Below are 13448 nucleotides of genomic sequence, written 5' to 3' on the forward strand. Positions count from 1 at the left end.
GATCATGTTTTTTGTTTCTATGTTGTGATATATACATCTGTTGACCTGGATATCTCTTCCAGTTTTATATATGGGCCTTCTTAGTGAGCAGTATTCTCTTGACGGCTCAGTCCTCAGTGCTGCTTAGAGAGGAGAAAACCAGAATAACAGCAACTGCACTGAAACAAACCAGATTCAGAAATACAAACAAGTTAAAGACAACTACTACATTGCCAGTAGTCATAGAAAAGAAAGGGCCCAAAATAATATAGAATAAACTATGAAGTTAAAAATTAATGAAAGTAAAATAATAATATAATAGAATGAAATAAGGGCAGGGCAGGAGAAGCATGGTTAAAAAAAAGGAAACAGGATCAGAATGAGGAAGAGAAAAGAGCATGTCAAAAGTCTGATTACAAAGTAAAGAATAATATGTAACTAAAATTAGATCAAAGTAAAAGCAATAATATGAAGAACAAATGATTTTTAAATAAAATAAAAACAATACTAAAAATAACAGTGAAATGAAAAAAAAAGTCAAAACATTGGAGAAGCTTCTCTCTGGGTCCTTTAATATTAGAATTTGCCTGGTCTGGGAGGGAGGTAGTTGGTCATATCTAGAGTCTATTATAGTTCTTCTGTGTCCCCACAGTACCTGTTGGTCCCATAAGCATGTTAAAGGCAGGGTAGTCAAGGGTCAGTTGTTAATGTCAACTTCAGAAGCTTCAGCATACCTGAAGTTCTGCTGGCCCCGTAGTGCTTTGTTGCCTGTGGGCTGGGCAGTTGCACACTTGTTCCAGAGGTTCCCTACTTTGTGTACCTAGGGGTGGCAAATGTCCAAGGTGAGGGTTTGTCTCTCCAAGTTTGTTGAAAAGTGAAAGAAGCAAACAGAGCATTGAGTTCTGGGCTAGAGGGGGAGATCCAAGAGAACTAAGCACTCAGCCTGCCAGTCTCAGTGCTTTCAGATCCTGCCCTGCAGTAAACCACCCTGTGGGAGGGAGGAGACTGGAGAAACCAAGTGATCTGCTGCACCTATGCTCAGAACTCTCAGTACTACGTTGTATGTAGCAAACCACACATGACAAGGAGGTAGCGCTCAGTCTCTGCAGTAGTCTACAGCCAATGGGACTCACTCCTCACCACAGAAGATGGGGCCACCAACTACTGTACCCTCTGCAGGCCAAACTCCCTATTGCTTAAATTTCTTAGCCAGTCCATGTCCCCTGTCACTCCCCGTCTCTAAGACTGCCTCTCATGGCGTCTCTCACCCAACACACTGTGGCATGGTGTCCCTAGGCTCTCTGACTTGTGATTGTTGCTTTCAGTTCCCCATAGTAGCTCAGTCTCCAACAACATGTCAAAATGGCACCTGGCTATAGCACTCCTTGATAAAAGAAATGATTCAGTGGGTTTCTCCAGTGCTAGCCTGTCATGTACAAGAAGTCATTGTCAAACCAAATCTCCCCACTTGATTTAAGATTTGTAAGACCCCCGTGGGTTTCTCCTGTGGCTAGGACTGCCAGTCTTTTGTCACCAGGGATGCTTATCTTACCTTGTGGTTGTAGCTTTCAGCTCTCTCCTCTCTAGGGAGCCAGGGTTCAAATTGCTGTTTCCTACTTTTCTCTGTGTTACCTTTCTGTTTTTTCATCCTTTTTAGCTGTCCTGTCACTTCTTTATTGATTCTTGATGCTCTTTTTCTCTCTTTGGAATATAGTCTGTCCTTCTCATTCATAGAGTCACACAGAAGAAAACTGTAATCCACCTTCTTACCCTCAATCTACTCTCTACTTATCTGCTGCCTATTCTGGTTATTATAAATGGAATCATAGTATATGATCTTTTGTGTCTGGCTTCTTTTACTTAGTATTTTCAAGGTTCATCCATTTCCTGGCATGTATTAGTACTTTATTTCATTTAAGACTAAATAATACTACATTGTGTGGATATACTGTATTTTCCCACTCGTCTGTCAATAGACACTGGTTTGTTTCTACAAACCATTATTGTTATGAATATTTACATATGAGACATTGGCAGGATTTTAGACATTTATTACTAGGTGGTGAAGGAAAAGAAAATGTTAAGGATGTATGCCAGGTTTTGCCATAGAAAAATTTAAAGTGTGAAAAGAGAGGAGAGAAATATGAGATAAGTTAGAGTGAAGTAATTATATAGAAAATGTATGCTAACTGTAGCCCTATACCATCACAGGTAACAATTATAAAGAGACTGGAGTTTGTATTATGAGGATAGTCTTAATCTGGGGCTCTAAAGGTAGAGATACTATTCCCTAACCCCTTCCCCATAAGAACAGAGGCATTCTTATGTTCTATATATTCCTTACATCTCAGCAAATCGCATATCTAAGTACTGCTTATAAATATCCAGGTGAGTAATTTCAAGATTGCTTTAGTAACCACCTTTGCCTTCATCCATGTAGGTAGTTAGTATTGGGGAATACCATTTTCATCATAAAAATGTAAGCTGTAAGCCTCATTTAATTCAGAGTCCTTTATGTTAGCTCTTTTATTCAACTTAAATTTACTGAGTACCTACTTTAAGCTAGGCGCTGTAGGAATCTTTGAATTGCTTATGATATAGTCTCTGCCTTCAGTTGGGAGAAATTTATGAGAGGGTAGGGATTTAAAGAAATGAGAGCTCACTCTTACCTGTGGAGATTAGGGAAGGATTTATGGAAAAGATAGCATTGGGGGCCTTAAAATGTTAGTAGGGTTTTAAAAAGGAGATGAGGAAAGGAGGATACTCTATAATAATATAGCATACACAGTGGCTCAGAGATGGTAATACCAGACTAAAGAGCTTAGATTTTTGGTGTAGGTCATAATTAGTCATCAAAGTTTGTTTTTTACCCTAGGGGGTAATTCAGGAAGATTTCTCTTCCAGCAGTATATAGGAAAAATTAGAGAGTAGTAGATGGTGCACGTAAGAGAAGGAATCAGAATTTAACAATTGCTTGGATTTTGTGTTAATCACCTTTCCATTACTGTAACAAATACCTGAGATAATCAACTTCTAAATAGCCCCCAATTTTTAAAAAATGAAATACTACCATGTTTGGGCTGGGAGTATGTCTCAAGTGGCAGACTGCCTGCCTAGCAAGCACAAGGCCCAGAGTTCAAACCCCAGTATGGAGAGAGAGGGGAGGGGGTTATTTTTACTCACAGTTTGGAGGTTTCATTACATGGACAGTTGACTCCTTTGCTTTTGGGCTTGTAGCAAAGCAGAACATCACAGTGGAGAGCATGTGGTGAAACAGAGTTACTCAGTTCATGGCAGGGAAGTAAAAAAGAAGAGACCAAGGGTCTCACAATCCCCTTTGCAAACATGTCCCTGCAAATGATCTGAGACCACCTACTAGTTCACACCTCTTAAAGGTTCCACTACCTCCTCTAATAGTACCAAAGACTGGGGACCAAGCCTTTAATACATAGGTGTTTGGGGCACTTTGTAGATTCAAACTGTAGCAGACTTTTTTTGTTGGTAGTACTGGGGTTTGAATATAGGGCTTCACACTTGTGAGATAGGCACTCTACCACTTTAGCCAGACCACAAGCTCTTTTTGTTCTAGTTGTTTTGAAGATAGGGTTTCACTTTTTGACCAGACTGGCCTGGACCATGATCTTTCTATTTTATGCTTCCTGCCCATTACTGGGAAGACAGGCATGTGCCACCACACCCAACTTTTTCTATTGAGATTAGTGTCTCACAAATTTTTCTTTGCCTGGGCTGGCCTGGGACCATAATCATCCCAATCTAGCCTCTTACATAGCTTATGATGGCAGGTGCATGCCACAGTGCTGAGCTACCATACTGCAGCTGATTTACAGAGCAAAAAGGAGAAGGAAGGTGAATTCAAAGTCTGACTAACTGCAAAATAGTGTGCCATTAACCGAAATTAACACAATAGGAAAAAGATTTAGAGGGCCTGAAGAGTGGAGAAGATGGTGAATTTAGTAAGAAGTGCTTTTGAAAAATGGCAGCTCAGGGGGAGGTCCATACACAGAAATGATCATTGAAGATGTGGAGGTAGATGAGTTAACCAGGTTGACTATTCAGCAAGAAGTCTGAAGTTAGGGAAAAACCTACTTGTAGTGGGAGGTAGGAGAAAGAGTTCACAAAGGAGGAAGAACTGGAGCAAGTACTGGTTGTTGTCATAATCCAGGGTCACTCAGTAGTGAGAACCACCTCTAAATTACTGCAGATAGCAATTAAAGCAGTTGGGTAGGTGTTGTACAGCACAGGATTGTTTTATGAGACTCTTCCTTTCAGCTCACAGACTGAAAATCCATGCTGATACGGAGTGACCTAAATTGAATAATATTAAAAAGCAATCTTTATCCTGAGGATGGTATACATCTTTGAATGTTACTGGTTACTTTCCCATTTCAAGTTTTTTTTTTAATTAAATCCTATACCACAAAAGGTCCCTGGCTTCTGACTTGGAAAGCCTAAGTAGAACATCATCAGGTTACTTGTTGGTCAAGACCCTGACCAGTTTCTAAGTGTTTCATAACATGGAGAAAAACAAGTAAGACTTGTCATAGACCCAATGTGTTCACTGGGACAAGAGATCATCCCAAGTTTTATATTCTGACACAATATGACTGCAGTGATTTTTTATCTCCTTGTCCCTACAGTGAGCTGTGACCTCTGTATGTCTTCACAAAGGCATAGGTTCTTAACAGGAATCATATGCAATTTTTAAAACATGTTCAATTTTAAAGCTTCCTTTTATAAATTGGCATAAAAGACAACATCATGGTCACAGCATTGTACGTGCATTCCTGACTGCGGTGCTGTTCTTTGGACCATTATAAGACTAAGATAACCTTATGAATGCCAAGTAATAATCATTCTTTTTGTTTCATATAAGTAAATCCTAGATAAGGTAATAAAATTTAAGATTTTAGATGAATTGTTCATATTTTTCTGCCTCTCCTTACAGCTCATTGCTTTTTATAAACAACTGAGATATTTTGTGAAGAAGAAGTAAGGAGAGTCCTCAGCCCATCACATAAACTTTGGATTCACCATCCAGATTAAAGACTGGATGAAACTGTGTATGTTTCTGTTTCTTTGGTTGCCTTGTGTTAAATCAATTAGGTTTGTTTCTTTGAAACTTTTTCACTAGTTACAATATCTTTGAAGATGATAGTCATATATATAAGGACAGTATAAAAATGTGGTAGCCTTAAAGATCCCACTCAACCATAGGATTTTGCTTCTCTTTGTCAATTTGAGAATTACATACATTGTTTATGTGCTATGGTACCATCACATCATTCTGCTGTGCTTGCCAAAGGCAGGCATTCTGGCCTAGAAGGCCATACAGCTGGTTTGCATATTTTTAAGCTTTTCCAAACTCTTGTTTGTTTTAAGTGTTTCCTATACATAGAAAAATAATTCATTTCTATTAAGGGCTAGGACCTGCCACAGTGAACTTAAGTGCCTACCTCTCAGCAGTTAATACTAGATTGTGTCCTGTCTCTGTTCAGGTAAAAGCTGCTTTCCTGCTCAGGGATGATTTCTTGCTGCTGCTTATCTTTGTTCTGTTGTTGTATAATTAGGACTGTGGCTGATTGTTATTCATTAGCTAGGGGAACAATTAGGGCAAAATGAAGAAATTTTGAGCTGTTCTTATTCTGAGTCTCCCCATCCTAACCCCTATAAGAAAAGATTAGGAAAAACCAGATGCCTGTAATGCCTGTGAATACTTCTTAACAACCGTGGGCTATTTGGGGGTGTTTTTAAGCTATTATTATTATTTTTACGGTTTTTTTGGTTTGTGTTCTTTAAGAAAAAAATAAAATTTTCCTTTTAAATGGATTGCTTCAACTTTTTGTGGTGTTGGGGGTTGAATCCAAGACTGTGCACATGCTAGGCAGGTGCTCGGCCACTGAGCTAAACTTCTAAGCCCTGATGGCTATTGGCTTATTAAATTGCCTCCACAATAAGCACACTCATAACCAAAAGGAAAAATTCAGGATGCTGTAACAAAATATCATATTCTGGCTAATTTACAAGTAATACAAGTTTATTGCTTATACTTCTGGAGGTTGGGAAGTCCAAGATAAAGGCACCAGTAAGTGTGGTCTAGCCTAGAATGCCAGACAGCTGGTTTGCCTGTGTCTGCTTCTTGGGCATCCTCACATGGAAGAAAAAGCTCCCTTAGGCCTCTTTTATAAGGGCACTAATTCCATTCATGATAGTGATGCTTTCATGATCTACAAGTTCCACCTATTAAGACCACCACTTTGTAGGTGATGTTTCACGTACGATTTTTTGGCGAGACATTCAGACCATCACACTTTATGATTAGGAAATGAAAGAAGATGCTGTCAGTACTGGAACCTTCTTCCAAAAAGTTCTTAGAATACATAAAGTTCTTTTCTCTTTAGAAGAAAGCAAATCATCTCATAGTAACCGTATAGCATTGGGGTTTGGAAAGGTGATAAAAATGGCAGCTCCAATGTTTGGACTGAATTATGTAGTGGAATGAATCACATTGCAATCCCAGTTCTGCCACTTGTCTTGAGCAAGTCCTACACCTCTTAGAGTCTATTTTCTTAGTAAGGATGATAATGCTAATCACTAAGAGGCACCTGAGGGTTTTCTGGTGGTACAGTCCAGCTAACACCAGGTCTAATCCTAATTGACAAAAGTCAGAGCTGCTTTAGGAAATATACTCTCTGTATCACCTTTAATCATGGGCAGAGAAGAAGAGGTCAATATATGTGGGCAGGGCCTGGGAAGACAGGGTAAAGACAAGGAATGCTGAGGGAAATACAGAGACAGAAATGGGACTAAGACACATAGTCATGTTCAAATAGAATGAAGCTAAGATTATATGAGAGAAGCTAGGGGACAGTTTAAAACAATGACAATATAAAAATTGTTTTTCAGGGGCTAAGGGTATGGCTCAAGTGGAAGAGTACTTGCCTAGCATGCATGTGGCCCTGGGTTCAATCCCCAGTACCACAAAAGTGTTTTTTTAGAAACCCAGAACTTAAAAGATGAGAATAAGGAGAATGAGAATGAGTAAAGGAACTAAGTATCAGAGGCAGAAGGCTGAAGAAGAGGCAGAGTTTGAAACAAAGATAGGCCTTTTCAGATAAAGGCAGAGGAATAGGTCAAAAACATAAAAAAAAAAAAAACCCTGCTGGACAGACTGAGGCAATGAGGGTAGCACATGAGCAAGGTAGAAGAGCCCCCATGAAGCCTCTGTCTAATACCACAGCCTGAAAGCAGCCAGAGCTCTGCTGAGAGGGAGGGAAGTAGGTCAGACAAGAAGGGGCAGGGCAACCTAGTGTGTCTTTAGTGCCCTTCTCTTCCCTCTGCTGCCATTTAACGTGACCCAGGGGAACTGCTTCACCACTGCCCTCATCATGGGGCTTTTGCTGCTCTGAGTCTCCCTTTCCAGGGCTCAACATGTGCATTCACACCCATACATACAGATGTACACACACACACTCTGACACCATACCTCATAGAAGTTTTCCTTTGCTATATAGCCCAGTGATTCTGACTTTCATATGTTACAGACTTGTGCTCTCCAATATAGTATCCACTAGCCATCTTTAGCTTTTGAGCATCTAACATATGGCTACCCTGAATTGAGATGTACTAAAGTATACAAAATAAACCAGATTACTGTAGAGGAACTGCTTGGCACTGGCTGTTGCCTGATGACCTTATACTGTCTGCCACATAGGCAAGGCTCAATGGCAAAGTGACTTAGGTCTTGGCAGAATGCACTGTGATCTTCCTAGAACATGTAAAGACAGGCAGTCTTGTGAGAAGTGGCTACAAGACTGTTTCTTATTTGCTTCCATACATTGAGGGAGGCTTCCATCAGGTAGTTTCTCATCTACCTCTCTCATTCCTGTAAGGTATAGGGATTTCTGCCTGCTGGTGATCAGCCATAAGCCATAAAACTGCTTAGCTGCAGTGTGGCCTTGGCTACTCAACACTAGGGCGTCACACCACTCATGTTGCAAATTATCTGGCCCTTTAGCTTCAGCATTATCTTGTGGGATAAGGGACAAGGGACCCAGGGTGCTGATAGCATTACTAATTGCCTTAACTATCTCTATAATTAGCAAACTGTCTGAATCTATCTGGGTGTCTGGTTTTTTCACCAGTTGACTTCCTGAAATTCTGAAGACTTAGTAAAAACAATGTAAAATAGCTCAGTAATGTTTAATTATAATAACATTAAAACTGATTACATGTTGAAAAGATAGTATTTTGTATACATTAGGTTAAATAAAATATTAAAAATAGTTTCACTTATTTTTACTTTTTAAATATGCTAGAAAACTTAAAATGTATGTGACTTACATTTCTGTTAGACAATGTGGCTGTGGATTGATGAGAAAAGAGAAATTAGTCATGGGGCAGAGGGACTGACAGAGTTTTATGCTGCCATGACATGGCATTAAAAACCATCACCATCAATTCATAGGGATATTGAGATACCAATTATATGTAGCCATAATCTCAGAATAGAAGATAGACCTTTATTGAGTAAACATAAATTTATGGAAGCTCACTGAAGTTTCCTGATTTTTCTTATATTGCTTCAGTTGGTGGAAAAACTACTGATTTTTACATTTTTGGTGGCACTGGGTTTGAACTCAGGGATTTACATTTGCTAGGCAGGCACTCTTACCATGTGAGCCACTTCACCAGCCCTATTTTTGTGATTAGTTTTTGTCGAGATAGGGTCTTGCAAACTGTTTGCCTAGACTGACTTTGAACAGTGATCCTCCTGATCTCTGCCTCCTGACTAGCTAGGAATACAGGCATGAGCCACCAGCACCCGGCTAAAAACTCCTGATTGAGGAGAAGGATATTTAGGAACCGTTGCTACATAGAACTCATTCTGTAAGGTAATAGCTTGCTAATTTTGGGGAAGGGTGAGCTTGAGGGTCCACCAATCCAGGCAGCAGTGGCAGATGGGACCAATAGAGGGCGTCTTTTTATCCTGCAGGTGTTGGTCTCACCTGGTAGCCTTATGTTTTGCAGTACTTCTGTGGGTTCTTGTTTTTATATATAATTTTTTTTCGTGGGACTGGGATTTGAACTCAGGGCTTCATGCTTGCAAAGCAGGCACGCTATCGCTTGAGCCATACCTCCAGTCCGTCCTGTGGCTTCTTGATCTAGCCTCTCTTCCCACCCCCAAAGAAGGGAATGATGTGGGATATCAGAATCAGAGAGAATAATCAGAGAAACCAAAGTAAACAAATACAAATTTATTCTTTTCAAAGCATAATCAAGGATAAAGGGGGAAAGCACCACAGTGAGTGGCAATCAAAGTTAACCAATTTGTTCCCAGCCCCGCCCCTTCATCTCAAACTTTTCTACACTTGCTTGTCATCCTTGTTACTTTCTCCAAATTCCTTCCCCAATTCTTACCCTTGTGACCAGTTCTTTGAGCTTCAGTCTGTGCTCAATACTTCCCTTGGGACAGCAGGGATATTCAGCAGGTCCCTTCCCAAATATGGCAGCTGTGGTAGGAGATGGACAGGGGAGCAGAGCTCTGTCCTTCAGTCTTTCCCTCTCTCACAGCCATTGGTGTTAAAACAATGAGAAAGTCGCTGAAGTATTTCTTTGCTTCCAAGGACCAGGTTTTGGTAGGGAGGACCAGAGATAGAGCTGCCCAGTTGAGGAGCTAAGTCTCCATAACCGTAGGGCAGTGCACCCAGTTTCTCTCATGGGACTGTTGGAAACTATATTCTTGGTTATCTGTCAGCTATGTCAAGGGAAACTGGATAGAATTCCTGACCAGAAATTGTCCCAGAGGCCATGACTTTGCCATTGAGAATGTGAACTCAAAGAATGTTTAGTCTAAAACTGGACATGTAGCCCAAACCCTTTTTAAACACATACCCCAAGCAATAAGGGTATTCCTTAAAACATTCCCCAGGATTGGCCTTTGCCAGGCCTCATGGTCTCCTGTTAACCATAGCCTGCCAGCCCAGTTGCTGAAACGCCAGTAATTCAAACAGCTTTCTCTATAAGAACATATACCCCAGCTTTGGGCTTTGAAGGAAATGGGCACTTGAAAGCCTTGATTTCCATTCCAGAAGGAGGGGCACATGTCCAGCTGTGTGGACACACTGTAGGGAACCATATTAGAACCTCATGTCCTCCAGCCAATCAGCCTTCCCTAACAACTACCAATTGGTATGAATCCACTATCTCTATATGGAAGCACAGGTACCCTCGCAATGGCTTTTTGGTCTCTATCAAATTTTGTCCAGAAAAAATGAATTGCCTGTCAGTCTTAATTGTTCCCTGATACTATTTGGCAACAACTCCAGCAAACACTCACATTCCTTATTACTGTTGCTAATACCACAAGTCAGAAGGTTTACCTTGGGCTACCAACCCAACAACTCCATTCACCACCTTCCAGTACAGGGCCATACATTACACAGCACTCCTTTAGGAGACATGACACATAACAATACCTAACAACATACAACACATTTTGGTAAATCCAGTCCCAAGTCCCAGCGTGGATACACAATACCCAAGGATCCATTTACCTTACTGCAGACAAACTGCCTATACATGCTGCAGTGGACTGTCAATGGATCCTTGAGCAGTACATTCATCTCAGGCATTACAGGTAAACACAAGACGGCAAGTGTCAGTGACCCTCTTAGTGAGAATTCAACTCTTGACCTGCTGCTTCCGTCCACCTACGGCACAAATCCTACATAACAAGATCTACATCTTCTCTACCATGCCTGGCCCACTGAAGTTACCTTAGACCCTCAGTAGCCCAAAAGTTCTTGGGTGGGGTATGGGGTTGAAGAAAGGACTTTCCTGATAAAAGATTGTTCCATAATATCTGCCCTCCTAAGGCTTAGGCAAACGCATGCCTCAAAGTTCCTGAGCCCTGTGTACCACAATAAATTCTATCCCATTTCTGCCTACCATCTAGGCTCCTACAAAAATGCCCAACTCTGACTGATGCCCAGGTTCTGTGTTTGATGCCTGCTTATACCACCTGCTTACCATGTATGTGATGCCCAGTTCTCCTGCCCAGAGACCTCACAAACACTGAGGCAGATGTTGGGACTTGAGGTCTGACACCCTGAACTTGTGCTTTTGTGGGGGGAGGAGACATTCCTTGGTTTCTGGACCCAAGTTGCTCTATTGGCCACTGCTTGATTATAACACAACACTCTGTCTCACTCTCTCCTGATCTTGGTGGCCACCACTGCTTTCTTTAAGGCTCTGAGCCAGACCTTAGAAACTGAAAGGAGCCAGAAGATGTATTCTTTGTCTTAGCCTGGCTAAGGCTGATAAATGCCTTTGTTCCTTCTTTTATGCATGGGTGGTTAGAGATTGGATCTTCTCTATTTTGGCACCTGAACCATTATTTCAAGATGCCCAGGAAAATTTATCCAAGGCCCAAGTCTCAAGGGAACAAGGTTTGGAATGAGCAGAGAACAGTGACTCTCCTGTTAGATTCCTCTGTGGCCACGGGCTTCCATTGCCTGTCTTGAGGGCAGCCTCCCCCAAACATCAATGGAGAAAGATATCCTAGGAGAATGGCCAGGATGATGCATCTATCTTTACAACCAGAGGCTAAGACTGACAAAGAGCAAGGCAGAACATTAATACTTCAAGAGGTATTAGAATTTAATGTGTGAGTTGAGATTGAGAGAGCACTGTTGTACAGTAGGTATGTAGAATAGATATGTATGTAGATTAACTCAGGCAAATTAAGTCAATTGCAGGGTTCTGGGAAAAAAGCTCCCCTTGGTAAAAAGCAGCCTAAGTAGACTCTGACTCTGTTCCAAGTTCCCAAGCCCACTCCTCTCACCCCCCACTATCTACTTTGAACAGTTGCTAGATGAAAGGGATCATGGTATATGTTGCCTAGGAAGAGTTAGTTCAGTTTTAGAATTATATTCACCTTCTAGAATTAGAAGACAGTTTTGTGCACAGGAAGGCTTTGCTGTTGTCTGAGTGGAAAGCACCCAACTTTCTGATTCAATAGCCAGTGGCTCCTAGGAAGGGACCTCTATTCAGGGTGGCCACTTGCAACTGCTCTATGATTATCTGGGGGCAATCAGCCACCTCGCCTAATTCAGCCTAAGATAGAGAAAGGTCACAGCCTGGAGGGTGTCAGGCAGTCTTATTCCTTCAGGCTAGAGGGTGGCTTCCCCTTCCTCACCCAAGGAGAACAAGACCCCTTGCTGAACAAGCTGCCACTGTTCCCCCAGGCCTATGAGGACAAACTCAGAAGAGTATAAGGGAGGCTTCAGCTGGGTTTCCAAAGCACCTCAGTGGGTCTTTTGGGATGCTGAGGCCTTCAGGAAACAGGAGAATCAGGGAAAAATTCTCGGCCCATAAGTATTTCTTGAATGTTTCCAAACGTAAGGTAGAAGGAGGGACCAGAAAAAACTCTTGCCCCCTCAAGAAAGGTCTGCCAGGGATTGTCAAGAAGGAACTGGAGATATTTGAGAAGGAAATAATATGTAGGAAGAATTCTAAAAGCTAGAGCTATGCCCCAAAGCTGAAGTAATAGGACACATACTGCCCAGACTTCTTCAGGAGCACTTTGGAGGGGGTCTCGGGGATTCCTTTTTGCCTCTTTGAATTGAGCTAGAGTAAGGATAACCTCTGTGGATTCATAATACTGGCACCCTGGACTCATTAGGCTTCTCCTTGTCCATGATTCCATAGAGAAGAGAAAGGGGCCCATGGGCACTTTTTAGTTCTGCAAGGCAGCTTCTCTGCTCCCCTTTGAATGGCCAAGGGACATTTGCCTGGGCTGCAATAGCAGGGCACATAAGGGACAGGTCTCAAACTTGAGGATTAAAGGGGACATTTCTAGAGTCAGTGGAATCATGTCTCTCCTTCCCCTGCCCTCTCCCACCACACCCACCTCACATACAACCACATTCCCTGCTGCTGCCGGGAGGCCAAATTACTCTGGTTAAGGAATGCAGAGCCCATGGAGATTGGAAAGGTTGGATGAAGGCTGAGGACGAAGGCTTTAACCAGAACCAGGAGAGGACTATGGACTACAGGATGGGGATCTGGCTCCATCAAGAGGCCAGCAAGGTGTTGGCAGTCAGATCAGAGCTTCGCACACTGGGGAAGGCATGGCGGAGCTTCTCCATGATGTCCTCCAAGCACAGGCTGACATCCTGGCTCTTTGATCCCACATCATCTGAGTTGGAAGAGAGATTTGGGAAAGTAATAACTTGAGACTCATTTATATGAATTTAAGAGGCCAAGGTAGGGTGCTGTCAGCTGAAGGGCAGACCCAAAGAATGTGTGCTTCCCATTACAATGACAAACTAGTACATAGGAGGTCCTCACTACATATTTTTAGAAGAAAGATGAGTGAACCAGTCAATAAACCAATCATCCCTCACCCTAAGCTCAAAGTCAAGAGGAGAAACTAGTCCCACCAGTCC

General features: G+C 41.9%; 1 protein-coding gene across 4 annotated transcripts in view; it reads right to left on the minus strand.

Annotated features, from left to right (window-relative positions):
* Window positions 1-8829: 8829 nt before the first annotated feature.
* Drp2 (dystrophin related protein 2) overlaps window positions 8830-13448 on the minus strand; it is a 45623-nt gene continuing 41004 nt past the window's right edge. Inside the window, exon 22 of one of the 4 annotated variants that reach the window (XM_074062313.1) lies at window positions 8830-13198. In XM_074062313.1, coding sequence (XP_073918414.1) covers window positions 13074-13198 — 125 coding nt within the window. In that variant the 3' untranslated portion in view covers window positions 8830-13073. The remainder of the gene's footprint in view (window positions 13199-13448) is intronic. The other 3 variants (XM_074062312.1, XM_074062311.1, XM_074062310.1) reach the window with 3 other exon arrangements.

Source organism: Castor canadensis, chromosome X, assembly GCF_047511655.1.
Source record: "Castor canadensis chromosome X, mCasCan1.hap1v2, whole genome shotgun sequence".
In the NCBI taxonomy this organism is placed as follows: domain Eukaryota; kingdom Metazoa; phylum Chordata; class Mammalia; order Rodentia; family Castoridae; genus Castor; species Castor canadensis.